At 45.9% G+C, this 13,345-nt stretch overlaps 1 protein-coding gene across 1 annotated transcript in view; it reads right to left on the reverse strand.

Annotated features, from left to right (window-relative positions):
* The window catches only part of LOC107113603 (syntaxin-binding protein 2-like), a 53,669-nt gene that overhangs the window by 17,641 nt on the left and 22,683 nt on the right, over positions 1-13,345 (reverse strand). The window contains exons 3-8 of the mRNA XM_015414950.1: positions 12,013-12,094; positions 11,399-11,475; positions 8,799-8,877; positions 5,631-5,734; positions 3,107-3,255; positions 1,992-2,076 (exon numbers count right to left, since the gene is read on the reverse strand). Coding sequence (XP_015270436.1) covers positions 1,992-2,076; positions 3,107-3,255; positions 5,631-5,734; positions 8,799-8,877; positions 11,399-11,475; positions 12,013-12,094 — 576 coding nt within the window. The remainder of the gene's footprint in view (positions 1-1,991; positions 2,077-3,106; positions 3,256-5,630; positions 5,735-8,798; positions 8,878-11,398; positions 11,476-12,012; positions 12,095-13,345) is intronic.

Genomic DNA, 13,345 nt, shown 5'->3' on the forward strand with positions numbered 1-13,345 from the left:
GGGGGTGGGGAGGGGGGACAGACATACTGGCAGCTGGTGAAAGGTCCAGTTCATGAAACCTTTTATTCTATAAAAAGAACAGCAGCAGGTTGTCATCGTCCCCGCCCCGCGCAACTCCCACACGACTGTTTACATTTGTCTTTTTCAGTCATAGCACCAAGCCCAATGACCTGGAACAGCCTAGCTATGGAAGTGTGGAGGGGAGCATTTCAAACGGCAAGTAACGCAACTACAGTCTAGGTACTCCAAGGATGTGAAAGTAGGGTTCGAAGATGGTAAATCACAATTGGATAAAATTTGGTCATCAAACAGTGATAAAATGATACAGAAGATATATAAAATACTATTAGATGAACGTATGCAAGAAAATACAATTAATAACACAATGATAGCATGGTCAAGAGATATAGGGTATAATATAGGTATAGAAAGTTGGGAAAAAACATGGAAATCGCTAAGCTATATGAGAAGTGTCAATTATAAAGAAAATATATATAACATTTATCAAAGGTGGTATTGGTTGCTGGATAAGATAGCCAAATGTAACTAAGAATTGCTGGAAATGTAAAAACAATGTCGGAACTTTTTTTCATATGTGGTGCAGGTGCGAAAAAATTTACGGGTTTTGGAAGATGATACAGAAGATTATTCTAAAAATAACAAATGTTAAAATCGAATTGCTCCCCGAAATTGTATTGTTAAACATGTTACCGGAGAGTTTTAAATGAAAAGATAAACATATGATAATCTATATACTTACAACTGCAAGAATCTTACTAGCCAGATATTGGAAACAGGAACATATTCCTACGCAAGATGAATTAGTATTTAAATTATTAGAAATGGCAGAGATGGACAAGTTGAGTTTAATCCCTCAAGGAAAGGATGAAAAAGTGTTTGCAGAAAGATGGAAGCGTCTATATGATTGGATTAATTCAGGCTGATAATTATAGACTCGAGTATGTATGAGGATTTATGTTAATGGATATGTATTTTATGGAAAATGAAAATAAAGCTTTAAAAAAAAAAAGCGCGTTCTCTTTTGGAGACCATTTTGGGAGGTTAATGGAAAGTTGGTTTTGTTAGTTGAGGGTGGAGAAGATAACAGTGGCTGCTTAGTAACTGTTGATTAAAGCATTATTTACCACCTTGAATCCTCAAGAGAGAAGCAGACTGTTCATAGGCTTCCTGTGGACTGCCTAGCTTATCCCTTAGCATAAGTTTAAATTCAGCTCAGCTCACTATGGGATGCAATGGGGAACTCTGAAGAGCACATTTTCTAGCCATCTGGCAGAATACCTCTGATTCTTGTTAAAAAGGACATACCAGTAGGTAACGGCTACATTTGCAAGACGTGCTCTTCCATGAGTTTTGAAAGATACTTCTACCATTGAGAAGTCCGCTTTTCACGCCCAGTTGCTCATTGTTGCATTTGTCAGGTAAGCTGGAAGGCTGCAGTTACTTCCCTAACCTAACTCGGGCAATGCCGAGGTTCTAAGGATGACTGCCGACGAAATAAGTTTCATAAGCGTGTTCTGTTAGCACAACCTCTGCTGCCGGGAATTGCTCGGGCAGTGTCAGAGACCAGCTGGTGGATCATAAATCTGCTCTCCTTCGTTTCAGTGCATTGTTATTACGAACAGTTGCCCTTCACCCAGCTTTGTTACTGGCCTAGAGAATTTGTTGCTTTTATGCCATACGTGCAGATAACGTACAACATTCACACATTCCAATGTATAAAAACATTCAAAAGATCATACATTTTATGGGGAGGGGGGGAGTCAGGGCAAGGAAAAGACAACAGAGACATAAAGTTCATTCCTCATGAGAGAGACGTCGTCGAATTGAAACAAGGGTTTCCGTCAAGCGGCAGGGATGAGGAACGTGATCCGCATCCCTACGGAGCCGCCGTCTTGCAAAGACCAGCACTGCTCTCACTCCCTCCTGCTTTTAATTCCAAAAGACTCTGAGAAAACCCCAGCATGGCTCACCTCTCCCATGGTTGGGTTGTCCGCTTTGAAGGCATTCAGCTTGGCCAACACGGCATGGGCCAACAGACAGCAGTCTTCGGCACCACTACGACAACGGAACACAAGTCGATATTTAGCAACTGCACTTCACCATCGGGTGCGTGGAAATGGCAACACACGTGCCTGTGGCCTCAGAGAGACAAGGGTGAGGGTTCTCCCCCTGCTCCCCCTATGGCCATTCAAAGCAGCCCGGTTGCCATCTTTAACCCCCACATCACAGCAGCCGCTTGACTGGGCATCACAACCCTAACTCTATCACACTTTTTAACCTTGCCCTTACTTGAAAGAGCTCAAGGTAGCATACAGGGTTCTTTCCTAATCCATTTTCTCCCCCTCACAGCAGTCCAGTGAATTTAGGCCAAGATAATAATAATAAGAAGAGAAGAAATTATACCCCGCCCTTCACTACCCTTCCCTTCACTGCCCAAAGGTGTCTCAGAGCGGCTTACAAACTCCTTTCCCTTCCCCTCCCTACAACAGACACCCTGTGAGGTAGGTGGGGGTGAGAGAGCTCCTGACAGAAACTGCTCTTTTTTCAAGAACAGCTCTCATCAGAACTACGGCTTGCCCAAGGTCATCCAGCAGGTGCAAGTGGAGGAGTGGGGAATCAAACCCGGTTCTCCGAGATTAGAGTCCGCGCACTTAACCACTACACCAAACTGGCCAAAAGTTACTTAGTGAGCTACACGGCTGAACCGGGATTTAAAACTGATCTCCCAAGTTCCAGGATGACACAAACCATCTACGTCACGCTGTCTTACCCTAAGCAAGAATCCAGATCTCCTGCTACTTATTGTTGAACTACGGACAGTATCTCCTCACGCCATAGTCTTCCTACTATGGATAGCTGGAAAACCTCTTCTTGTCCACCTCCCCCAACTACTCCACTCAGCATATGGCCTGTTCCATCCTTCTTGATTCCAGGATCAAAACCAATGGACAATGTTTGTATTGCACTTGAAAAATAGTTAATTAAAACAAACAAACAAAAAAACCCCCAAGGACAAGCACTCGCTTATTGCAAATTACCCACCCATGCCCTCCCTCCTATGTATGGCCAAGACCATTGCACTAACTTTCTGTAGCGAATCGAGGGGTACTCCTTCAGAGTGTCACACAACGTGGCGATCTGTTCTGCCATCCTCTCCAATTGATTGTTCTTATCTTCTCTGCAGTAGGGACTAAAGAGATTGTGGAAACTCTGGGGATTGTCCAGGGAGTACACCTGGAGGGAGAGAAGAGGATCAGAAGACAGGTATCTATCTCAATGGAGCCTGCCCTAGCTCAAGATTCCTGGAACACCTGGAAATACTCCAGATGCTCCATGAAACTGAATACAGGACTTCAAGCAATGAAGGTCCCTATCTTAAGAAGAAGAAGAGATTGGATTTATACCCCGCCCTTCACTACCCAAAGGAGTCTCAGAGCGGCTTACAAACTCTTTTCCCTTCCCCTCCCCACAACAGACACCCTGGGAGGTAGGTGGGGCTGAGAGAGCTCTTGACAGAAACTGCTCTTTTTTCAAGTACAGCTCTTATCAGAACTATGGCTTGCCCAAGGTCATCCAGCCGGGTGCAAGTGGAGGAGTGGGGAATCAAACCCGGTTCTCCGAGATTAGAGTCCGCGCACTTAACCACTACACCAAACTGGCTCTAACTGGAGATGGGCGGGAGACCGTTAGGGAGACAAAAAATATTGAATCTCAGCTGTATCAATCATTTGTTCTTATTTTTGACCATCTTTTATTTTACAAGTTTAATTTTAAGTGAGTGTCTTTGTAATTTATCATCGTTCACCACCAGCTGTGACTTCTGCTGAGGAACAGTAATGGGGCCTGAGCAGAAGTTGATTTATTCCATGTCCACGTATCCAGTGCTCTTTCTTGTGGCCACACACGGCATCCTTTCTATATTTTTTGCATGTTCTTACTTAATTTGTAATTTGGCTTCTTTTCTAGTCTTACTCATAGTGCTTTAATGAAGCGGTTTATTAATATCAGTGGAACCATCGAGTCTGTTTCTTTCGACTAGTCAAGATCATTACCCACAGGGTTGAAAAAGGCCCCGGTCCCCAGATTAAAAAGAGGGATGTCTGACTGATTACCTTTCCTTTCCTTTCCTTTCTTAGCTTCATTGACCAGAGGTCTTAAGCCAAGTCTGACTGGTTACGAAGAAGAAGAAGAATAAGAGGAAGAGGAGGAGATTGGATTTATACCCTGCCCTTCACTACCCAAAGGTGTCTCAGAGCGGCTTACAAACTCCTTTCCCTTCCCCTCCCCACAACTGACAACCTGTGAGGTAGGTGGGGCTGAGAGAGCTCTGACAGAAACTGCTCGTTTTCTTTTCTTTTTTTATAGCCTCCGGAGGGGATTTTTTATTGTATTTTTATTTATACTACAAACTATAACAGAAAAGGGGAGGGGTACTACATTTAAGGGGATAAAGAAAGATACCCACTACTAACTAAAATCCCAAGAGAGGAGATCTTCTAACCAGCTTAAACAAATATTTAATCTCCCTCCCGTTAATCATACTATAAACTGAGTCAAATTTTGGACATCTGTTCCTTGAGGTTACTCATCTGGTCCAGTAGGGGGCGCATGGATTCTGCCAAATTCTTTGCCAGCTCCTTGGTTCCTTCCGGTTTAGGACTCTCAGCTGGTTTCGATTTCAAAAGTTTATCTTTCTCCGTCCTCTTCCCTGCCATCTTTTTCGTTTGTTTACTTTAACAAATATTCTGAATGTCTCTAAATGCGCACTCAAACGCTCAAACTCGCCTTGGTAAGTGTTTCTTAACAGTTTTGCACGTTTTCTCTTCCGCTTCCCCCTCCTTAATTCGCTCAACAGTTCATGCGGTTGGGAGGCGTCCCTCCCCCACCCGCCTCACTTTCTGTTTTATGGGATGGGGTAGGGAGCTTTCTTTTCTCTTTAACCGCTGCTTACATTAGACTCACGTTCATAATTGGTCCGCAGACCTCTTTTAGAACTCATTTCTGTCACTCGACCTCCTACGCTTGCCCCAGTCGGTGTCACTTGAGTCCATTCGGTCGCGCGGCACGAAGAAACTTCGGGACGGAGAGGCACCTCAATTCCCCAGCATTCCACCGGCGAAGAGGCAACCTCTCATAAGTCCCATGGCCAGAGCCCCTTCACCCAGGTCCCGGGGGAGGGGTGTGTGACGAGCCTGCACACCCCCTCCTTCGGCCGGAGCGCAGCTTCACCCCCGGGAGGTCCAGGAGGTGAGTCTGCTAACGCGTCGCCATCAACCGGAAGTCTCGAAACTGCTCTTTTTCAAGGACTGCTCTTGTCAGAACTACAGCTTGCCTAAGGTCATCCAGCCAGGTGCAAGTGGAGGAGTGGGGAATCAAACCCGGTTCTCCCAGATTAGAGTCCACGCACTTAACCACCACACCAAACTGGCTCAAAGAAGGATAGTGTTCTCAGACAGGTAGCTAAGAGCTCCAGTTTCGGGGTTGTTCTGCTAATCATCTCAGATTTCACACAGGCATTACAGAAAGCCCCCCAGCTCTTTAGAGCCCAGTTAAAGGACCCAGAAGGCCCCCATCCACACATCCCATGCTCTGCTTGCCCCTCTCCTCACCTGTGACTCATAGGGGAGGAAAGCAACATTGATTTCCTTAAGAGTTTTAATTGCTTTGATGATTCGAGACTTGCCCAGCTCCTTAAAGAGGTCCTCGGGACAGGCTGAAAGAGAATAAGAGGAGGCCGGGTGTTACCCGGTTTCTCTGCAAAAACACTCCCCCCCACACACACACCCATTTTATTTTACTGCACAATAAAACTACAGTAATAAGCCCACCCTGATGACTCCCCAAAATGGGCGTCAAAGGCTTTACGTCAGGGGTGTCGAACTCACTGGAAATGTGTTATTTAAAGTTTTAAAAAATCTTTAATTGTGTTTGTGTGTGTCCTTTATAAAGTTTATCTCTCTGCTACCTGGCATTACCTTTTATGGACAAAGAAGAAAAAATGAAAAAAAAACCTGAACCTAAACCTAGAATTCAGAACCTAAAAAGGTTAGTCAAAGGTTAGTCAAACCTAAGGAACAGCCAAATGTTCCTTAGGTTAAAAGCAGTGGCCCAACACCTTTTTGATCAACACTGCTTTTAACCTAAGGAACATTTTATTGGGAACATTTTGGCTGTACAATCTCAGAAGAATATACAGTTGACCAGAGAGAAGTAGTACTGGACATGTGATTGCACTGGAGGCTTCATTTGTATTTTTGTATTTCTTTTCTTTGCCCAGTGGTTAAACTTTGGAACAATTGGTTTCTGGTCTTTATTCCATATATGTATGATTGTATGTATTTTTGCGTATCAGCCAACATGTTCTGTCTGTATTAGACCTCTGAGGAAGGCCTGTAAAGGCCGAAACGCGTTAGGTCTATCTTATTAGCCCTTGTGTGTTTTTATATTTGTATATGAGGTAGGAATGGGCCCTTGTTTGTTATTTTAATTTATGTTGAATAAATATATGTATATTTTTGTATGTTTCATAATTAGATTTTTAGAATTACCTTTTATGGCACACATGGCCCGGCCAAACAAGGTCTCGTTTATCAGATCCGGCCCTCATAACAAATGGATTCGACACCCCTGCTTTACGTGATACCTCAGCGACTACATGTCACACTAAATGCCAAGGACTCCTGGTTTTGTTCGGATAATCCAGAAGAAGCGTCAACAAGCTTACACAGAGGCACTAACAAATTAAAAAATGCTGTTATCGAAGGAGAAAGGTCCTCTGCTCACTATGCTGGACAGCGCTCAGTTTCAAACACATACAGCGGGGGGGCCCACATCCGTGCAACCTTGCTGTTGATTTCTCAAGCAATTACGTAATGATACAATGTGCACTTGGTACATGACCAAAGGCCTGTGGGGTGGGGTGCATTTTAAGGGAGGATGTCCTTCATCTTGCTTAACTATTTCCATTCATGTGGGGAATGACATGGCACACAAACCAGACCTTCTCAGTGGGAGAAGTCCACACTGCGCAATACTCTCCTATCCCGCAATGGGTTCCTCTCGTCATAAACCCATCCTGGGTCTGGGTGTGTGTTTACATGCGTGCAGCAGCATGTTCATATGCATGTATAATCGGGTTCCTTTTCCTTGTGCCACCACCCCAAGTTAGAAATTCACCCTCCCTGGCTACTAGCGATTTGGGAACCACTAGTAAAGGCTGCCTCTGAATAAGTACAAAGAGCAGAGTTTCCCAGTCACTTCATCCCTTCTCCTGTGAGTGCATGGTTAAATGTTAGTGAGTGATTAAGGTGCACGAGGAGTTCTCTCACAGTCTGTTCTCTCAAAACAGGAAGACTTTATTGCTGCTCACTACGCTAGAGGACAAGACAGGGAAAATAGTTATCACCCTTACTGCTTCCAGGGCTCTTTTTGTAGCAGGAACTCCTTTGCATATTAGGTGACACACCCCTAATGTAGCATAAGAACATAAGAGGCGCTAATGTTGGATCAGGCCAAAGGCCCATCCCGTCCAACACTCTGTATCCCACAGTGGCCAGAAATACCAGTGCCATCAGGAGGTCCACCAGTGGGGCCAGGACATTAGAAGCCCTCCCACTGTTGACCCCCCCCAAGCACCAAGAAGACAGAGCATCACTTGCCCCAGAGCCCCTATCTATACCTTGTGGCTAAGAGCCACTGATGGACCTCTGCTCCAGATGCTTATCTAATTCCCTCTTGAAGCCGTCCATGCTTGTAGCCGCCACCACCTCCTGTGGCAGTGAATTCCATGTTTTAATCACTCTTTGAGTGAAGAAGGACTTCCTTTTATCTGTTCTAACCCGACCGCTCAGCAATTTCATGTAGTAGCCAATCCTCCAAGAGCTTACAGTAGACCCCCTGTAAGAAGAGCTCTGTAAGCTCTTGGAGGATTGGCTACATTAGGGGTGTGTTGCCTAATATGCAAAGGAGTTCCTGCTACAAAAAGAGCCCTGCAGTGCTTTCAGATCTAAAGGAAAGGAGAGAAAACATCACACTGAGCTAAACGGTAACAATACAGAAGCGTCACCTCTGACATCTTCCCCCTGGATGTCTGTGGAGCAAAGGCACATCCTGACCCCCCCCACGTGCTCCGTGCATTTGAAGAAAGACTAACAGATGTTCCCAATCTTTTAATCCTTCCTGCCTTTGCTGGCGGGAAGCCTGTGACCCAATGCGGATTTAGGGAACTTGCCCCATGTGGGAAAGGGAATCCCAATCATCCCAGGGTGCACATCCCACACATCTCAGTACCCAGATCACATTTTATAACAGGTATCCCTCTTGCCCCTGCCTGGCAGATACAGCAAATGGTTCTCTCTTGGCAAAAACTCTAGCTCTCCTCTCTCTGACCTCTTGGTGCGTTTACACCAACCAGTGAGCAATGTTCCCTCTAAGCTGTGGAGTCTTGTGAGCGAAAATCCTACTTTGTGAGCTACGGGCATTGACGTTGTGAGCGAGCCATCTGGTTGCTGCATAAATTAAGTTTGCTTTGAGGCCATACTTCCTGAGTTAGATCAAAAACATGTGAGCCGGAGGCTAAAAATACTGTGAGCTAGCTCACACCGACTCAGCTTAGAGGGAACACTGCTAGTGAGTCTTTGGGCTTCCGTGGGCATGCAAATGGCGGTCAGGATCCCAGGAACTCCCTGGCAAGTTTCAAAGCACCATACATTTCTTGAATCACAACACCTCTCACTTTCCAGTTAGCCTTTTTCTGTATGCTTGATACACTAACTTACTGTCAGTGAAGAAGACATGAGCGGCCTTGTATAAGAAGGTGGGGCTGCCTTTGAAGTCACTTATCAGAGCATGCACTGACTGCAGAGAGGAAAATGGTATGTTAGTAGCATGAACACACAATCCTGCCACTAGCTTCCCTTCCATACTCCAAATCAGCCATCATGCACCCTTAATCATACACAACTTGGGGATGGACAGATAGTTCCTGTGGGAACGGCATGGAGCCCATAAAGACCTCAGAAAGGAGGAACAGACAATGGTGTATCCATGCACACCCCCCCCCCCACTCCGATCAGTCCTTCGAATATGTTGTCGAAGGCTTCCACGGCCGGAGTTCATTAGCTGCTGTAGATTTTCCGGGCTGTATGGCCGTGGTCTTGGCATTGTAGGACCCGTGGTCTTGGCATTGTAGCAACTGTGACTGGCACCCTCAGAGGTATAACACAGAAAGGTAGAGTACTCTCCATGTCCAAGCGAAATTCATAAACATAAACACAATTTCGACAGGAAAGGAGAGAGTTTAAAAATAAATAGGGCATGGAACTTCCGGTTATGGCTGCGCGCTTGGTGACCGATTCTCGGGTCTGCTCCCGGAATCGGATCACCCACACACTGCCTGGAGGGGTCCCGCAGCTGCGGAGACTCTAAGGAGCCTTTGTTAAAGGGCTCCGAACCAGGGGGTGCTCTGAGAGACTGGGGGTAGCCTCTTGCCGGCTCGAAAATCCGGGAATTGAGGCTCCTTCGCCAAAAGTCTCTCCTACCCCAAATGGCTCCAGCTGTGTTGTGCCCTGTAATGGGGACCAGCTAAGCCGCCGGGACAGCGGAGTGGTAAAGTGGACCAACTCAGAGAATAAAACTGCAAGACGGCGAACTGTGAGTCGAGGCTTCGTTAAAACCGCTGGTTTAAAAGGTTCCCCCCCCCCCGAAAAGAAGCGGCAGGAGAGAGGAGGGAATCCCCCCCTCCCGAGAACGACTGCCTTTAAAGCGTAGAGGGGGCGACGTGGGAATTGAAGAGAGCGGCTTACCTTCTGGTGGTGAAAAGCGAAGCAAAGGTTTGGAAGTTTTCCGAACAAGTTGCAGGCAAAATTCCCAAAAAGTAAACAAAACGGCAACATGGCGAACTTGAGAAAGTTAGCAGAGAAACAGACTAAGAAGACAGGCGGGACTTCCTGTCCAAGTCCCTCAAGTTCTGGAGCTGCTGCCAATCAACCTGATACTGACCTTGCACGCCATCTGCTGGCAGAACTGCAAAAAATAAATAAGAAACTGGATTCTGTTGAGGATGCCTTGGGATTACAGCAAAAGAAGATAACAGAGGTAGCTGAGAAGATGGATGATACTGTAAAAAAATGCCTTCAATCAGCAGAAGATGTACAGATAGTTAAGAAGAAGGTCCAAAAAGTGGAAAAGCATCAAGAAAGGCAAGATAATAAGCTGCTTATGCTTCAAATGGAAAAATCTAACCTCATTCTCCGATTCCAGGGGCTGAAAGAGGAAGATGGAGAGATTCTCAGAGACATATTAGCAACTGCCCTTGCACCACTGGTTGGCACAAGTTTAAGAATAAAAGAGAGATGATTGACTCCATCTTCAAGGCTCAAGACTTTTTGAAAAAGCATGTCAGCAAAGAAGAAGGTGCAGAACTGGCCAAGTGGATGTCGACATTAAGCATAGAAGACAGCAGCTCGGAAGGAGAGGTGAAGGAGGAGCGTCAGGTTATAACCTGAGAGACAAAAGCGGGAAGAGCTATAAAACTTAAAAACTGCTATCTTTCTCTTATAAGTGGATTTTGCTTGGGAAGAATAAACTGATATTAACTACCAGAAGGACAATACTAACTTACTAATTACCTCGCTAACATCATAGAAGAAAAGAAGAAGCCTTGGTGAAGAAGAAAAACGTGGACTCTCTGATTGGACTATAAAAAGGTTTAACAGACTAACATATTACTAATACCACTCACTCTTTTCTTTGTACCTCTTTATACCCTTCCCTATTTCCAATTTTTAGCGAAATATCTCCCCTTTTTAGGGGAGCGAATAAAGCTTATTAAAAAAATAAAAAAAATAAATAAATAGGGCATGGCTTCCTGTCCTGAAAAATACAAAAGGCTCAACAACTGGCCATAGCCCTACAGATAAGATTAGAATTTCAACAGCCAATCCACATGCAAAAGAACCTCCCCAGGAAACAGGAAGCCTCCTCAGGAAACAACCCGTATGCAAAAGAACCTCTTCAGGAAACACCTGATCCATATGCAAAAGAATCTCCTCAGGAAAGCTCCTCAATTAGCATGTTCACAGCCTGGGGAAATCCTACAAGATAATGACTCAGCCCTACCCCACCTTCCTGAGTAGATATAAATTACCTGCCTAACGTTTTTCTTCTCACTTAGACACAGAGAGTACTCCATCTTTCTGTGTTATACCTCTGAGGGTGCCAGTCACAGTTGCTGGCGAAACGTCAGGTCCTACAGTGCCAAGACCACGGCCATACAGCCCGGGAAAATCCACAACAGCTAGTCCTTCCAATACATTTGTTTCTTCTACAGGAATTGGCAGAGAGCCACCCCAGCGGAGGCAGTGACTGAGGGCCTTACCGTCTCAATGGGGCTGAGCAAATAGATGGCTTCCAGGCTGGGGAGGGGCTCTCGGCGTTTGTTAATATCTTCGATAACTGAAGGAAGCAAATATTATCATAAGGTTGTCATCTGGGATGGGTGCAAAAGAAGCAAAAGAGCAAAACAATTCCCTGCAGAAAACGGCGGCCACATGAACATACAGACATAAGAACATAAGAGATGCCAATGTTGGATCAGGCCAAAGGCCCATCCAGTCCAACACTCTGTATCACACAGTGGCCAGAAATACCAGTGCCATCAGGAGGTCCAGCAGTGGGGCCAGGACATGAGAAGCCCTCCCACTGTTTGACCCCCCCCAAGCACCAAGATGACAGAGCATCACTTGCCCCAGAGTCCCTATCTATACCTTGTGGCTAATAGCCACTGATGGACCTCTGACCAAGGGCATCGAGATCCTGAGAGAAGCAGACTGTGTTGGGTTGGTGCCAGACAGCAATCTGAGGATCCAGCTGGGCTTAGACTGGCACATCATTTGCGGGACGGAAGGAGGAGCTAATGTCATGCAGAAACGAAGCAAGGCACCCGCTCGCAAGACCACCCAGAGCACAAAGAGCCTTCCTGAATTCACTCACTTGTGATTCCTTCAGCCAGAAGGTCTGACATTTTGAAACAGGACGAGACGATGCGTGTGCTGGGATGGTCCATGATGAGCACCTGTGGGAACAAAGAGACTCGAGTGGTCCATTTGTTTACCTGAGAAGATCAGAGGCATACCAATGGTTATACTACTTCCACATGGTTCCAGAAGACAAAGCGTGAAACATGTGGACTCCTTCTCTGTTTGCTACATCCCACTTCTTTCTGTGCACTAGCAATCCTGGTGTCCTGCCCCATCCCAAGGCCATTAAGTCTCCACGCCCATTCCAGAACTGAGAAGACCAGTCTACTCACATTTCTCACTCCACCTGTCTTACATTCCAGCTACTTCCCACCACCCATGTATCTGCAGCAGCGCTGTCCACTGGAGCTGTTCTGAGCATGCCAAAGAACCTGCTTGGTGCAGACTGGGTTGCAGCTTTATTGGCCACTCAGTGTACCACTGTGATGTGTTTACAAGGCCCACCTTCCTGAGTAGATATAAATTACCGGCCTACCATTTTTCTTCTTCTCACCTTGACACAGAGAGTCCAACACTCTGTGGCCAAACATACCAGGAGGTCTAGCAGTGGGGGCAGGACACTAGAAGCCCACCCACTGTTGCCCCCCCTCCAAAGTACCAAGAACACAGAGCATTACTTGCCCCAGCCTGAGAGTCCCTATCTATACCTTGTGGCTAATAGCCACTGATGGACTTCAGCTCCATATGCTTATCCAATTCCCTCTTGAAGCCATCCATGCTTGTAGCTGCCGCCACCACCTGTGGCAGTGAATTCCATGTGTTAATCACTCTTTGGGTGACGTACTTCCTTTTACCTGTTCTAATCTGACCGCTCAGCAATTTCATTGAGTGCCCACCCGAGTTCTTGTACTGTGAGAAAGGGAGAGAAGTACTTCTTTCTCGACCTGCTCTATCCCATGCATAATCTTGTAAAGCTCGATCATGTCACCCCCTCAGCCGTCGTTTCTCCAAGCTAAAGAGCCCCAAACCCTTTAACCTTTCCTCATAGCCCTTTTATCGTTCTAGTTGCCCTTTTCTCAGGATTGCTCAGACTATTGGCTCTTCTCATGTCTCCCCTTTTTTAAGCAAGGCATTATTATACGTCCTGGCTGGACAAATCCACGCACTTCTGGAGGAGGCTGATTACCTTGACCCACTTCAAACCCTGCTTCAGGCTCAGGTTTGGTACCAAAACTACCTTCGTCATTCTGAACGGAGACTTAACGCCAAGATAAAAAAACAGGAAGAGTGCTACCTTGTCGAGGGCTCAGGCTCTTTCAGCAGCTTTTGATACAGTCAACTAGGCC

The sequence above is a fragment of the Gekko japonicus genome, unplaced genomic scaffold (assembly GCF_001447785.1).
Source record: "Gekko japonicus isolate JY-2015 unplaced genomic scaffold, Gekko_japonicus_V1.1 scaffold3532, whole genome shotgun sequence".
NCBI lineage: Eukaryota > Metazoa > Chordata > Lepidosauria > Squamata > Gekkonidae > Gekko > Gekko japonicus.